This window comes from Cygnus olor, chromosome 6 (genome assembly GCF_009769625.2).
Source record: "Cygnus olor isolate bCygOlo1 chromosome 6, bCygOlo1.pri.v2, whole genome shotgun sequence".
NCBI lineage: Eukaryota > Metazoa > Chordata > Aves > Anseriformes > Anatidae > Cygnus > Cygnus olor.
The window spans coordinates 32,811,261-32,826,231 of NC_049174.1; the positions used below are offsets into that span (position 1 = coordinate 32,811,261).

General features: G+C 42.4%; 1 protein-coding gene across 13 annotated transcripts in view; it reads right to left on the bottom strand.

Moving 5' to 3' along the window:
* NCKAP5 (NCK associated protein 5) overlaps nt 1-14,971 on the bottom strand; it is a 436,628-nt gene that overhangs the window by 199,684 nt on the left and 221,973 nt on the right. For 11 of the 13 annotated variants that reach the window (XM_040560984.1, XM_040560986.1, XM_040560985.1 and 8 more), the window contains one exon: nt 10,954-11,017. In XM_040560984.1, coding sequence (XP_040416918.1) covers nt 10,954-11,017 — 64 coding nt within the window. Of the gene's footprint in view, nt 1-7,599; nt 9,367-10,953; nt 11,018-14,423; nt 14,867-14,971 lie in introns of those variants that run through there. The other 2 variants (XM_040560993.1, XM_040560991.1) reach the window with 2 other exon arrangements.

Below are 14,971 nucleotides of genomic sequence, written 5' to 3' on the forward strand. Positions count from 1 at the left end.
ACTACTTGTAATTATGTAGTGCTTAAGCTGTGGCGAGAAAGAAATTTTGCTGTTTATCTCCAAAACAGGAAATTTGCTGTTCACTAATGCTTCTGTGGACTGCTGGAATATATTACTACAGCAAACAACTTCCTATAACTCACTCAAGGCATCAGGCTTGATATCAATTTCCATACAGGTGAAATATGAACAATCTTTATCTAAATAGGGCTGAAAAGAAAGAACTCAGCTGCACTGACCACAGAGGCAAAGTCAAACAGAGCTGGGCTCACTGGAACAAGGGTGCACAAGAGTTTTGGTCAATTATTCAGCTGTTGTGGGGACAGGGGGATGAATCCCAGCTAGTACTGGGGGCTCTGCCCCTGCCCTGGCATCCAGAACCAAGTCAAGAGCTACATGGGAAGAACAAAGCTGAGAGAAGTTTCTTCATCCCATTTGCATTAAATTTCCAGAAACTTGATGTTCTTGCTTCCTCAGGGCTCACACGGATATTTCTGCAAACCTGTTTATGTCCCATATAAAGCTCTTCCTTCTGTAATGCGTTTTACACTCCTCCTTCACACCCTAACTTTCATTCACCTCTTCCTACTTGTTCCAGTTTGTGAGCTGGCTTCCCTTACCAGCTGATGTAACATACAGCTGCTGAATGCAAACAACAACTCTGAAAAGCCAGTTTTAGCATGAAAATACTTTTCAGCTTCTGATTTAAGGCACATCTTTTCGTACAGTATCTCCCGCATCACAAGTTTTCCATCTGAGGGGGTAACATCACCTCAGCAACATCTGTTGGGCAATTGTACGTAGCACAAGATTTCCAACAACGGCCTGTGAATCCTGACCTGCTCCTCCAGCGACAGCCATGGGGAAAGTTTTTTGACTGGAAAACTCTGCCAGTCAGTGCTCCAGGGCGCTTGTTAATGGATACTACCAGAAACAGGATGTTCCCAAGAGATAACAATTTTTCTCTGGCACTCGGAAATCATTTCTAAATAAGCAGTGTCACCATGGATGCCAATCACAAATCTGCAGTGTAAAGATGTAATTACAAAATGCCTGCTGCACGGCCTGCGCATACTGAGCCAAATTCCCTCTCGGTATTCATCCCAAGTGGCTGGGCTGTGATTATCCACAGCACATCAGTACCGCCGGGCTCCAAACGGCTCTCAGCACTACTTACAAGCGTAGTAAGATCCTGCCTCTTCCCCAACAAGTTCACTACCTACGCTGGCAATCACACAGCCAGCAGAAGAGTCAGAATAGAGGCAGTTTGACAAATAAGCTATTTGGATCAGACATTAAGCATTTTCCAAGATTATAAAAGAATTAGGTGGCGGAGGTAGTATTCTGCCTTGTACAATGCTAAAGCTAAAGAAGAATATGACCTTTAATGAGAACAGTGAGTAGGGATTTTATCCACCTGGTTATCTGAAGTCCACAGCAGTTATTGGAAAGAAAGCGCGACTTATCAGCACAGTTTGGAGAATGAGTGAAAGCCGCTTCACAGCCAGGTAAGGCCCTGTATCAGGCCTGGTACTTTTATTTGTATTAGTTTCCAGAATAACTGCAGAGTGCATCATGCCAAGTGGTATGAAAATAACACAGTCCAAACATCACAGTCATTCCCACAGTCTAGACAGTCTCCTCTCGCAGGACATTTAAGCAAGTCTGATCACCAATTCCAGACTTGGAAAACTATGTCATGAGATCTTCGTTATGAAAGATCCCATAGAATATCAAAAGATGCTTTATCACAATGCAATGAGCATAGAGCCAAAACAAACATAAAGTATGTAAAAGCAAATTCCTGACAAAGCAAAAACTGAATTAAAGATTATGAGACTGAAGTAGGGCGGAAAAGAGAGGAAGAATCATAGTTGATAGCTCAAGCCATACGGATCTATGCAAAGCTATGTAAGCTTAATATACAATTTCCTCATTCTATTTTAATATTTCTTTTAAACCTTGAACCAAAGTTGCAGAGAGTAAGGTGATTATGAAATGCCAAGAGGAAAAAGCAACAAACAAACAAAAACAACAAAGCAAACCTTTGCTTAATGGCATAAAGAACAGTCACAAGTTCAAGTCTTGCTCTGGCTGCTGTGACTAGTTTTCACATCTACTCCAAAAGTGCTCCGTGCTCTGAAACAAGCAAATAGTTTTTTCCAGTTTCTCCTATCTCTGTTTCACTCATCTCCAATAGACTATTTTCTGTCTATATATGTTCTAGGAACTGGACAAGACACTGATACATTTTGATGTTACCTTGGTGCTGCAGAACTCAAGTATGGAACAGGACTCCATTGCACGAGATGCTGAACAGAGCTGGTGCAGTAAAGTTTTACTCTAATATGATGCAATCTAAAGCAGTGTTTGAGCTGACTCATTCTAAGGGTCAGCACCAACTTAATGGTACAAGCTCCAAGAGCACTGCATTCATTTAAATAAATGGGCATTTAATGGAATCACAACTGAGCAATACTCTTGGTACATAAACTTTGTCCTTCCTCATGCAGAAACTTTGTTTCTCTCTCTCCTGATAACCTTTTCTTCCACATTTGAAAAATAAGGTCATTCTGCTGGACCCAGACAAAAAAGCGCCTTGGTTTGTGTATTACCTAGTGCCACATACCAAAAAAAAAAATAAAGAAGATATATTTAAGTTCACATTTCTATGATAACAACAATGAAGAAATTAAAACCTTACTTTCTCCATCTCTCCAGCAGTGAAAATGCTCACTGACATTGGTTGGCTTGATTAGACAGAGGCAAATTTAGGGAATCAGTATTGCTGCATGGCCGCACCCTCTCTGCCTTGTTTTAGCCATGTTCTATGCAACAAATCAGTAACCAGCTCCAATTGCCACGAGGGCAACTGCAATGCAACAACCCAGAGAACCACTGGAAGAATTGATACAGATGCTGTAACGGGAAAAAGTTGGAATTTTTCAGAGGGATATTGTGACCAGAGCTGCATCAATGGACTGAAACCAGTAAGACAACAGTTCTTCTTTGGTCTCACAAGAGGGCCTACAAGACTTGAGAACAAAACCTAAAAATACTAACAAAGAGGTTTATTTAAAACAAACAAACAAAAAAAAAACAACACCAAGTATATCACAGGGGTTTTGCTCCCATTAATCTGTATAAATTTACCTTCCCAGTTTGCAGGAAATTCCAACTGTTGGCCCACTTTATCCATTCACCTTTCCTCTTCAGACCCTCAGACGCTGCGACTAATTCAGCGCTAGCCGAGATTGCTTTCCGGCATTAGAGAAAAGCTGACCGTAAACGCTCTGCCTGTTCAGGCTGCAGAACGACGGCTCTATTCAGGTCATCCTTGCAAGAATATTAATCCAGTGAGTGTGCAGCTTCCCAGAGTCAACTCATGCCATTGCCTGGAGGAGTTCAGGATTGCAGAGCTTAACCTTTGATATGAAAATGGCTGCAATTCACTGTTATTAGTGCATGTGCGCATCACTCCTGTTAGGCAGTGAGGTATTGCCTAGAGCGGGGTACAGCTGTTTTGAGTCATAAAGTGGGATTTGCTTCACGTTGAAGCCAACTGCCTCTCTGATAGCAAATATATCCACAGATACTATGAGACTGCACGTGCTTTTTCTGTGCTGCCTTCAACATCCCCTGCCTTTGTTATCTAATGTATAAATGGCAATTCCCACTTGAGGGCAATTTAGTTTATGACATACTTTCTACAGATTGCCTCTTCCAGACCTTATATAAATGCATTTTGTATATGTATATATTCTCTGTTCAATGATTCTTATATAATGCTATTTCTCTCTTTTTTTATGTTGACTAAATGCTTCCAGAGACTTGTTGGAGAGACACACCACTTTTGGTAGATTCCAGCAGGAGAGGCAAAATTTATTTCTGGTCCTTTGGATTTAACAATGGTCTTCCTCAGTGCTGGCACCTACAGCAGCATCCCAGACAAGAGCAGCAAGAGAATACCAAAACTGAGGACAGCGTATCACTGCCTCTACAGTGCCAAATACCAAGAGTCCCTACAAAGCTCAGCTTGTTTTCAAATACCGTACCTAATATTTTCCAACTCAGAAACAAAACAAACAAAAACCCATAAATTCCAGCGAACCAAAAATGACTGGGTTTGTATTCTGCTTTTACAGTAAGTCGCATATCTGCGCTTGAACAGATGGTTTGTTTGTTAACAGGGCTTTGGACATAGGTGTTATTTTAAGTGAACGTAGCTCCCTCTCCTGGTTGAAAGCCAGATTCAGAAAGGCCACTAACTGGGGCAGGGGGAATTGTCTAGCATCTTTTTATCCCTGTATATGCTCACACGATTTCTATTACGTTTTAAACGACAAGACTGAAAGTAAAATATATATATACACACACATACATACATGCACGCACACACTTAGGATGTGTAAGGATCTAAAAAGAACTAAAATACTTTCCTGGATTACAAATTCTAAAACAACTGAAGATGAAACTGCTAAGTTGTGGATGAGGACATTTGGCCTAATGAGGTATGGACAATTAATGAGGTCCAGGAGCATTAAAGCAGGTTTGCAGAGAATTTCAATAGCCATTATTGATGTTAACTACTACTAATGCCACCTAGTTTCTCTGACGTCTGTATGACAAAGTTTCTAAGAAAAAGGAGCTAGACAGCATGGCTGGTTGTATAAATACACAGCTTCACGGAGAAGGCACGACGGTCAGACTGCTCCTTTCTGGCTTAGGATGTTGAATATTCAAAGAGACATTTTACAACAGCAGCTTTGCCTCTCTCTCTCTCTGCTACTTTCTAATTAGAGCACAGACAGATGATTTCATAGATGTAAGGACCCAGAAGTTGGGAAAGATAATTTAGCCTTTTGTACCTCATCTTTAACACTTCATTTATTACTAAATATCATCTATTTTTGCATGACCCGGGTGCTTCTGCAGCTCTCCCGGCTGCCCCTGGCCATGGTGCAGACCCATCACGCCGATGACAGCAAGTGCCCCCCAGCCGCGGCATCGCATCGCGCTGCCATCCATCAGGCTGGAGCTCACGCACAACCTCATGATTCCCTCTCGGGCGTAAGGGCAAGGTGCCTGGTGCAGATGTGAGGGGCCGGGCCTCTGGAAATGCTGCCTGTGCTCCTTTTAAGAAGGCTCCCTGCTTGATGATTAGTGAGGCAGCGTGAGTATCAGCTTCGGCACTGAGCGCACAGCGGGAACATGGCACAAGACAGGGTGCCTGACCAGCGCTGGGAGCCAAGAGAGGTACACGCAGCTTTCTGGAGGGGAAACAGGTGCAGAAAAAGGGCAACTTCCTATAATCTTGGCCTGCCTCTATAAATGCGCATTTCCATCTTCGTGCAAAAAAAGACGGAGATTTAGCTTTCTATTTCCAACTTCATTTCACTTCAGCTCAACACAGCATCGTCAGGCAGGGCTCTGATCTCCTCTTTCTTCTCACCAAAACCTTATACCTACGTTAAAGTGAAAGAGGAAACAACTGAAATTACACACAAAACAACCTGGAGCTCGGAAAAGTAGAGAATACGGTCAGAGTCTCTACTGATTTTAATAAGATTTCAATCAAGACCTTTTCTGCACTCTAGCACATCCATGTGAATGCTCCAGTTCAGCAGCCCATGATGAGAAGAGGGAGCAAGAGAGAGATCTTATCACAGCTGATTACATTAGAAGTTCAGCTTCAATCTGGGAAAAAGATTGGTTTGCATTTCAATCCCAGCGGTTTTGCAAGAGGCTGTTATGTATATCTAAAAAATTACATTTAAAAAAGTTGTAACAAGCAAAAGTGACTCCGTTCCTAGTAATAATGGGGTATCTTACTGCAGGGAGACTTTTCCTGCCTTTCCCTTTCACTTCTTCCACTCTTTATTTTAAGACTTGCAGTCTCTAGTATTTTATAGCAAAAACTGTTTGTAAAGCAAGAATTGTGCTGATCGCATCAGAACTCATTAATATAACTTGTTTTTCCATTATTAGCACCATCTGAGCCTGTTGAAAGCCTTAACCAGGGCTTTAATTTTTCCACAGAGAGCTTTAAATTAATTAGTGGTTTACATGCTAACAAAGAATCTGATACATTCATAAATCAATCTAATGCAGAAGGATTACCAGAGGGTGGAAACCTATTCAGTGGGGACCTCACATTCAGTTAACATGGTGGTTTTTAACAAAAGGGTGCAGGTGTGGAATAGACAGACACCGGGAAGAGCCCACGATAATCACTTTGCATCACTTAAATTCGCAGCGGGACACATGGTAAATCAGAGCCTAGGGCCCACCCTAAGTGAAAGCCATGTACACATAAAAGGCACCATCATCCCACTTTAACCTTCACAGCTAAATTGCCAAAGTGGCACAATTTCTTTTGTGTAGGTTACAGGCCACTGAACTAATGGAAAATAGAGTAGATTTAAAGTACTTGGATGCAGAAGTACAAACTAATGAAGCAACCCTGTAACATGTACGCATATAAAAGGATCGAATAAATAAAATATCGAACTTTTTCTAGGTAATTATTAATTGAAGTTATTAAAACATGATGTATTTCTGTGTATATTTGGTTCACTCAAGGTATTTAATCTAGATGTCTGCTAACACAACACTTGATCTATCACAAGGACTCTTCTATGTAACTATGGAATAGTTTTTCTTGTATTTTTCCTAACCCGGCATTGTTCACTGTTAATAAAATCTCACAAGAATGAACGCTTTTCCTGGTATTGTTCTGTGTCCTAAAGGTCCAAAGTCCCCAAAGTCGGGCACTTAAAGTTTGGTAAAAACATTTGTATTTAATGAGTCAAAAAAAAAAAGAAAAAAAGAGGACCGACTAAAACAGTTTCTAGTTTTTATGATCTTTTGAAATAAACACTTCATCTATTTTGAAAGCTGTTAATTTTAATAATGGAGACACGTGCACAGTCTCCATCAAATTCATACACACTGTACACATGAAGAGATCATATTCTTTTCCTTTACAGAAAGGTAAAATACCTTTGATGAGTCAGAAGTAACATGACTAAGAAAATTTCTAAAATGCACATTAAAGAACTGAAGGCCACAAGCAAAAGAGCCACACCACAGCTAGGCTCACTGCTGCTTGTGCTTCCAGTAGCTTGACTGGCAGCAGAGCAGATGTGCCTTCTGGTAATGACTAATCATTAATATTTACTGATGAGAAACTTGAGCAAATGTCAGGTATTCACAGTCTAAATTTATTTGGTTCTCCTCATTCAAACAATTTATAAATACACGCTCATGCAATCTTATGTATGAGGTATCAGATTTCCATACAACCACAAGGAAAAAACAGGATCTCAGAGTCAACTCATATATTTTTGGTGATGAACACTAGTCTTGAAATGCAAGACTTTCACTTATTCTCTTCTTTAGAGTATCTTCTGGTACATATCTACTTCCAATAATCCAGTCATGAAAAATACAACTCCAGGACATATGAAAAAATACATTTCTACAGGGACTGTTGTGGAGCAGACACACTGGTATCGCACACAGTACAGCAAGCCTGATCTTTTAGCCTTAGCTTTATAAAAGATCTCCTCATAAAAACCACATTCCATCATCGCTCACCGTGTTATTTACACAGATGTGCAAATCCATTCTTGAGCAAAGATATCACAGCTTAACTAGGTTCTACAGCACGTGCTTAGTGTTGATTGTTTGATGCTGTTTCTGTGTCCGAGCAGGCCTTGCCACAGCGGTTCCTGTGCTGGTGGGTGAGGGCGAGCACAAGCCTCCCCTGCCTCGGCTTCCAGGGACCGCATGTGAAACGCAGCAGCTGGCTGCAGGTACCGCAAATACTAACTGATGGCCCCCCGCACAGGGAAGCAAGTCATAAATAGCATATTCTCCACAGGATTCCTGCAGGGAAGGCAATAGTGAAGTCTACGCAGAGCTTTCTCACACAGCGATCAAACAGGCGCCAGACGGAAAGCAGGCAGGACAGGCCAAACCTGACGGCACCATGCGCTGTCCTGCAGCCACGCGGTGCCACGGACAAACGCCTCTGGCCCTCTGACTCTGCGCATCCTAGAAGTGGCTGTGGGTTGGTGTAATGCCACTGCTTCTTACCCTCATGACCCTTCTGTATCACAAAACCCAAATTAAATGTATTTTTTTTGAAGTAAGGAAGGAGCACTGGCACGGTACTAAACTAGGTGCCCCCTGCAGAAAGGTTTGGTGATGTTTCGTGCGGTTTGCAGAGGCAGGAGAGGCAGCACGGCTCTTCCTGCAGGCTGCTTTCCGCCTACCCCACAGCGTGTACAAATAATGCTCCATGCGAGACAGCACCGCGCTAATGGCAGCAACTGCCGTCACCCCTGCCCTTCCCAAATGAAAGCGTTAGCTCACTGAAAGGCTAAAGCCAAAGGCTTGCTCTGCCCGAAATCCCCCTCCAAAATTTCTCTCTGAATCTTTCCTAAGAACGTGCCCTGAGACCGGCCTGTGGCGCAGGCTCCGTGCTCCGTGCCCCAGGAATACAGCCTACCTGAGTTACTTGGTCCACAGCCTTGCCTGCATTCAGATACTCCATCTCCTGGACCCATACTGCTTCCACACTGCTCACAGCTGAGTTCATTAATGTTAATTAATGACTGCTGTGTTTCATATTAAAATTACCGGCTCTGAGCTCTGAGACACAGGCAAGTTTCCATACATCAGCTGCTTCAAAGCAATTGTCTCTACAGGCGCACTCTGCCTCAGCAGTAGTTGCAGGATAATTGTGGAAATGACCCCTCGGGGAAGAGCAGGAAAACAGTCTGATATTTACCTTGGGGAGAGACTGCACCCCTGGGGAGCTACCTGTCAGCTCGTAATGGGTTACAGCACTCAGCCTCACAACCAATTATCCAAAATCACACTCTGCTTAGCAGTGCCACGTGAGGAATCTCACAAGCCCGCAGTAAAAGGCACCCGGAGTGCCTGACCCCTAGGAGATGAAACCACCAGGTGGGTGCAACACCAAGGCCAGAAGCCCAAGCCTGGGGCTTTTCCAGGGCCCCACTGCTTCCCTGCTCCGCTGCAGCCCCATGCTGCCCTCTCCCAAAGGCATGTTATCGTCTCCAAGCTGCTGAGAGCTGCTAGGACAGAGGAAGCTCAATTCCCGTTATTCTGTGCAGTTCCTTGAGTCCAAGAAGTATGTAAGCAAAAGTTATTGAACAGTAAATAAAAGGAATTGTAATGGTCTTTGAATCTGAGTGTCATTTGTCAGGCAGTGAGGTCTTGCAGCAGTTCACTTGTTATGACAACTGTTCTTCCACCATAAATTACTTCAGGACAGTGACAACCTACAAATTATAGGTTTTCTACTGAAAATAGGGGGCCTCTGGAATCACATATACCAAAAGCATTACCAGGTCTAGAAGGTTAATCACTGTTGCTTATTTCATGAAGTCTTGAATTATCCCGCTAAGAGTATTTTACATGCAATATATTATATTAGTTTTATGCCTCCAAGGGAAAGATAGTTTAAAAAAATTAAAGGAAACACTTCAAATACAGTAAACAGCTCTTTTTCAGATTTTGAAAATTGTTTATGCTGGAAACTAAAATGCAATTCTAAACCCCATGCCTGATCTTTGCCATCCTTCCTGAGGCAAAATCCCGTCTGAAGTCAGCAGGAGTTACATCGTGGTTATAGACTGCTGGATTATGGCTCAACGTGACAGAAGTTTGCTTCTCAGTTCCTAGAGAACTTCTGCCCCAACACACACACCATAACCAAGTGCCCAATCTGCCTGACTGCTTAACTCTCAAAACTTTCTGGTGGCCAAATCAGCCATAGTGCAGACCCAAGGGGGCTGTCTTGGGGCAGTGCTTGCACCATGCCTGGCACACAGCAGGGGCTCGGTGCAAATCCCACTGCCCTCCTTCCCCTCACTACAAACTGTGGGAATTGCCAAGGCTCCTGTCCCTGCAGAGTCCCGTCAGCCACCCCGACTCTGTTCTGGAGCTGCACGTGGCTATCGTCATATGGTTCATGGCAGGTTTCTCCTACCTGTCACCCACATCCCTCCAAATCTTGTTGCATTGCATTCATCACTAATAATGATTTATAAAATGCACTCACTGGAGGCAGCTGGGATTTTAAGGACCTTGAATCACACGGCTAACTGAGTATACAGACCCTCTACAGCTTCTCTCCACCAGGTTAAACAAGCTTTGCCCCCAAATTATTTCACAGCCAACTACGAGATTCACTCAGATCAACAGCAGCTTCCTGAGTACGTCTGAGGGAGCTCATTTGGGTTTTGAATTTGTCTGCTTTATTATCCCGTGGAAGCCTACGACATCTTACCCAAAGACAGGGACAAACAAACTTCTTAACAGATGGGAAGAGTTCCTCAGATATTAAGTAATTAAGCACATTCTGTACATGTTGGCTCCAAAAGAAAATTGTTTTGAAGAGATAAGGCACTCTATTAATTGAGAGCTCTGGTTAACCAAAAATCAGTCACTTCAACTTTTGCTCACAAGCCTAATCTCAAACTGCTGTGTGAAAAATGAAGATATAAAGAGCATTACATGATTTACAAATTGATTGGATTGACTCTTTTTTTTAAAGCTTCCATGTTTGCATTCTTCCATTTTTCTGCAGTTGGCCAAGATTTAACAGGCAACTAAATCTACGGCATTTTGATCTGAAATTGCCCTTCTGTGCTCATGGTCTTGCTTGCCTTGCTTCCCAATCCAGTAAGCACCATCAGCAGGGAAATGGAAACAGCTTTTCGCTACCATAGCTTTCCCCAGAAGACAAGGTAGAGCCTTGAGTTTCCTCAGAGGTATGAATGCATGGTTTGCACCCATTGTTACAGCCACGACTGCCTTACTACTCGGGTGTTCATCTTCAGCAAGACAAAATGGACCTAAGGCCTGAACAGAAGCAGTAAAGTAAGAATCGCAAAGCAGACGGTTGCCGCAGCTTACCATGGTTCCTTCACTCTTACTTTGTGCAACTTCTCGCTGCAGCCGAGCCACAGACAGCTTCTCCCTATGGAAAGAAAAGCGTGTGAATAGCATTTCATTTGTCACTGGCAGAGAGGACGCACCACGTCCACGTTACGGTGGCGTTCCTACACGTCGCTTGGGTAACCCTCCTGGCAGAGCTCTGCCATATTTCTTTGAGGTATTTAGCGGCTGTGTTATTGTTTCATTTTGTGGCAGTCTGACAGAACTGACAATAAATCAACAGCATCTCATCATCATTTGCTCTGCTCAAACACCAAAACAGCTCATCACGCCGCTGGTATGGAAGCACACCATGCAAATCAGGCCGTGTGATTTGTTTTCCTGCAGCCTTGCACATCAGCCTTTTCTGCACTACATTACCACAAGCTAGAAGACTGATAAATTATCAGTAAATGTATGCATAAAATTATATAAAAAAAAAAGTTCAATTCCTAAACATACTGTACATATTTTGCAATTTTATTCTTTTTATTAACCTTTTTTTGGTATAAGGCCCTTACCCAAATCTTCCTCTTGACTCATATAGCAACTAACTTGCTTAATTAAGAATTTGGCAATCACAACGCAATTTCTTCTGAAAAGTTGTAAGAAAAGAATGGAATTATGTTTTTAGTATATGTAGAAAGGGAGAGATTTTCACAGTGTATGGACTGGGAGAATGCAGCACGTACCAAGTATGTGAACTACAAAACCCAGACACTGCAAAGCGGCGCAGAACCTGCCACTGCAGGGGGGGGAAAGGAGGAGAGGAATTTACTTTGGAAGCTCAGCAAAACAGAAAATACCTTGTGGAACAGCTGGGACTTAAGCAACCTCTCACAATTTAAAATGGATTTAAGAAAAACGAAGACACTTTTCCAAGCTGGCTATTTTTAAAGAACACCTATTTTTGAAAGAAAAGCACCCTGCAGAAATGTCAGAGGAATTTACTAGCATGTGAAGAATTTATCAGAACACAACGAAACATAAAATTTGCAGATGAATAAATTCTTTACGAAGACCAGCTTTGAAAACTTCTGGCAAAAGGATTTGTAAAATGGAATATAACCATTACCAAGATAGAAATTTTCCATTTAAATGGAAAATGTACTACCAGCAGGATGCCGGGCTGGGAGCACCCGGCTCTGCCCCATGGCGTGGGAGACCCACCAGGAAGGAAATCCCTCCTTGTTCAGGAGGTCCCAAACAGTCAGAGTAATAGTAGGCATGGGTAATATTGTGATCTGTAAATGCATACAATGCTGAAAAAAATGAATATTGGCAAAACCTAAACACAACGCAGCCACCACCCTGTGGAAGCTACATTTGTGTTAGTGCAGAATGATATTTAGATGCTTTTTTGAACATGTGAAAAATGACTGAAAGTGGAGGAGTGGCACGAATATGACAGATAGCCTTAACGCAAGTATCCTACAAACTGCTTCTAAAACATGTAACCCTCCCTCTTCCCTGCTTGGTCAGTGTTGCACTATCACATAGTATCACAAATTACAAAATTGGTTAAACCTATTTTAAGAATGCAGTCCATCTGCTAGAAATAGCCAGTTGCCTTTTTTGCGCTGGTTCAGTGCCCTAATGTGTTTTAGTGGAAAAAGCTAGTATACCCTTTGAGGGGGAGTTGACTTTTTAATTGCAAAACAAATGCCTGAAGATATTTTATGAGAAAAGACGTAGGGAAACAAACAAACAAAAAAAACCCGCAAACCAGTCTTCCATGTACTTCCAATCTGCATAGGTTTAGTTATTCCTCCTGAATGAGGACAACTGCTTTTCCGTCTCCGTTTTTTACCTCTAACAGAGATTTATTTACACATTTCTGGAATTCTGTAGCTTTTATAAAGCTAAATTCTATTCAAGCTCCATCAGCAAAGAGAGCTGCTCTTAATGAGATCCAATTTTCACCATTCTTACAGGGTAAGAGTCAGAGAGGGCTTCCTGAACAATTTTCCCAGCAAAGGAGGGCAGAGCCAGGCGTTCCCATACTGCACCTACAACACCCCTACTATTGGGAACGACTTTTCAACAACAGAAAGCAACAAATAAACCAGATTATCATGTACGGAATAACCTGCAACAGGGGATGCAGAAGAGCTATCTGTTGCAGCAGCATCTGAAAATAAGCAAACAGAGACAGGCAAGCTCCATGCTCCCTGTTCAAAGGAGTCCCAGTGCGCCTTCTCCCTTCCTCCGGGTGAAGGAGCTGGGCATGGGCCACCAGCCCCACGCAGATGGTTGTCCTCATCTACACAGGATGCTCCGAGCGCCCCCAGACCACGGTAATCCCTTGGGTAACCCCATCCAGTTTCATTTGGGACATTGCCCGCAGTGAGCCGCTTCCCATTACCTCTGTGTAAATACGCACCAGTACCATGGGTGAGAAATGTGGTCGAAATCCTGCCGTGAGCCAACAGCGTTTAGCACCAATTTGCAGCACTGGAAGTTTTTGTGTAAGCTACGAGACAGGGAGAAGAAGTGGGACCTTCGTGTGCAAGCACGACCAAGTCACCCAGCTCGTCCTCAGCACAGTGAGAGTTTTCATTTCCTTTTTTTTTTTAACCAGCGTTACAATTGGACAAGCACTTTTACTATGACTGAGCTGCAAAAATAAGCTTTCAGCTACTTTAGCCTTTCGGATGCAAAGAACATTTGACATGCAGCTTCAACGTTAATCTTGTTTTTTTAATCTTTGCTTCTAAATAGGAAAAAAATCTGTAGTGTTGCTTTGTGGCTATATGGCTTTATTTATTTTTAATCAAGCATGTTTCATCCCTATAGCATGATTAATTAACAAAGTTAATTAGCAACTACAGCCAACCTACAAGAAAACAGAATCCTTCTGAGGATTTAAAAAATCTAAAACATGTTCATTGAGAACTTCTCATGTTTGCTTTGGATAAACTACCAAATGATAAAAGGTTTACAAAAATGTTCTTTGAAAGTAGTTTATGCTCTTAAGTTTGAATACTTGCATTGTAAGTGGCAAAACTCCCAGCCGAGGCCTTTGCAAAGAGATAATTAAAGGAGCCAAACAAGGATGCAATTATATCCTTTCCAGATGGAAGCAAGCACGCGAGTGTTCAGTGTGTGGATGTAAGAAAGATACATTTCAAGTCTCGGTATCACCACTAGATTTTGCAGTAGCTTGTTCTAAAAAAACAACAGTTTGAGGAAAGCCCATTTAGTCCAAGAAAAACATGAGCGTTTTAAATAATCCTGCACATGCTAAACTCTCCTCAAACCGACGTTTCTCCTTCTCTCTTCCCCACCAGCGAGACTCCATCAGCCACCAGACAAAAGCGCTGTCTCCTACCACCAGTGGCAGCCACCCGGCCCAGCTCAGGTTTTTACTGCAGAACTGCGTCCTTTGAACTTCTCGAAGGTCCACAGGGATAAAGAAAGACAAGATGCAATTGCAGACCCCCACCTACCACGTAAATTTGACCAAATGCTGAGCCAGTTCCTCATCTGGTAACCGATATCCTCAGATCCAACAAGGCGATAAAAGCGGTACTGGATGCAGGAAAGACTGCCTTGTTCTTTCAGTTCTTCTTTGTGTGTGTTTTACATTGCTGAGACAAACAAAAACCTCTAGCAGCAAAGTTCAACTTCCCAAATGTTAGAGTAAGATTTTCATTCGTATTTTGAAACCTCAAAGTCAGCAGCTCATAGATATATATGGTGTTGCTTCTCCATCTCACACAGGAAAGGTATTTCTTAAAATAGCTTCTTGATAAAGGCATAAACTAAAGGCTCCATTATGACGTGCTGAATTAGAACTATTTGCCAAGACCTCAGCCCTACAGACTCAGAATAGATTTTCAGTGGTAGATAATGATTCTACAGTTTTAATGAAGAAAAATAATTTTACAGTGTTAATAATGAAAAAGAACAAATTCAAAGCTCTACAAGAATGCAGAATTTCCTCATGACATCACCTGAAACTCAAGTTAATGCTTCACTGAATCTTAATTGCCAA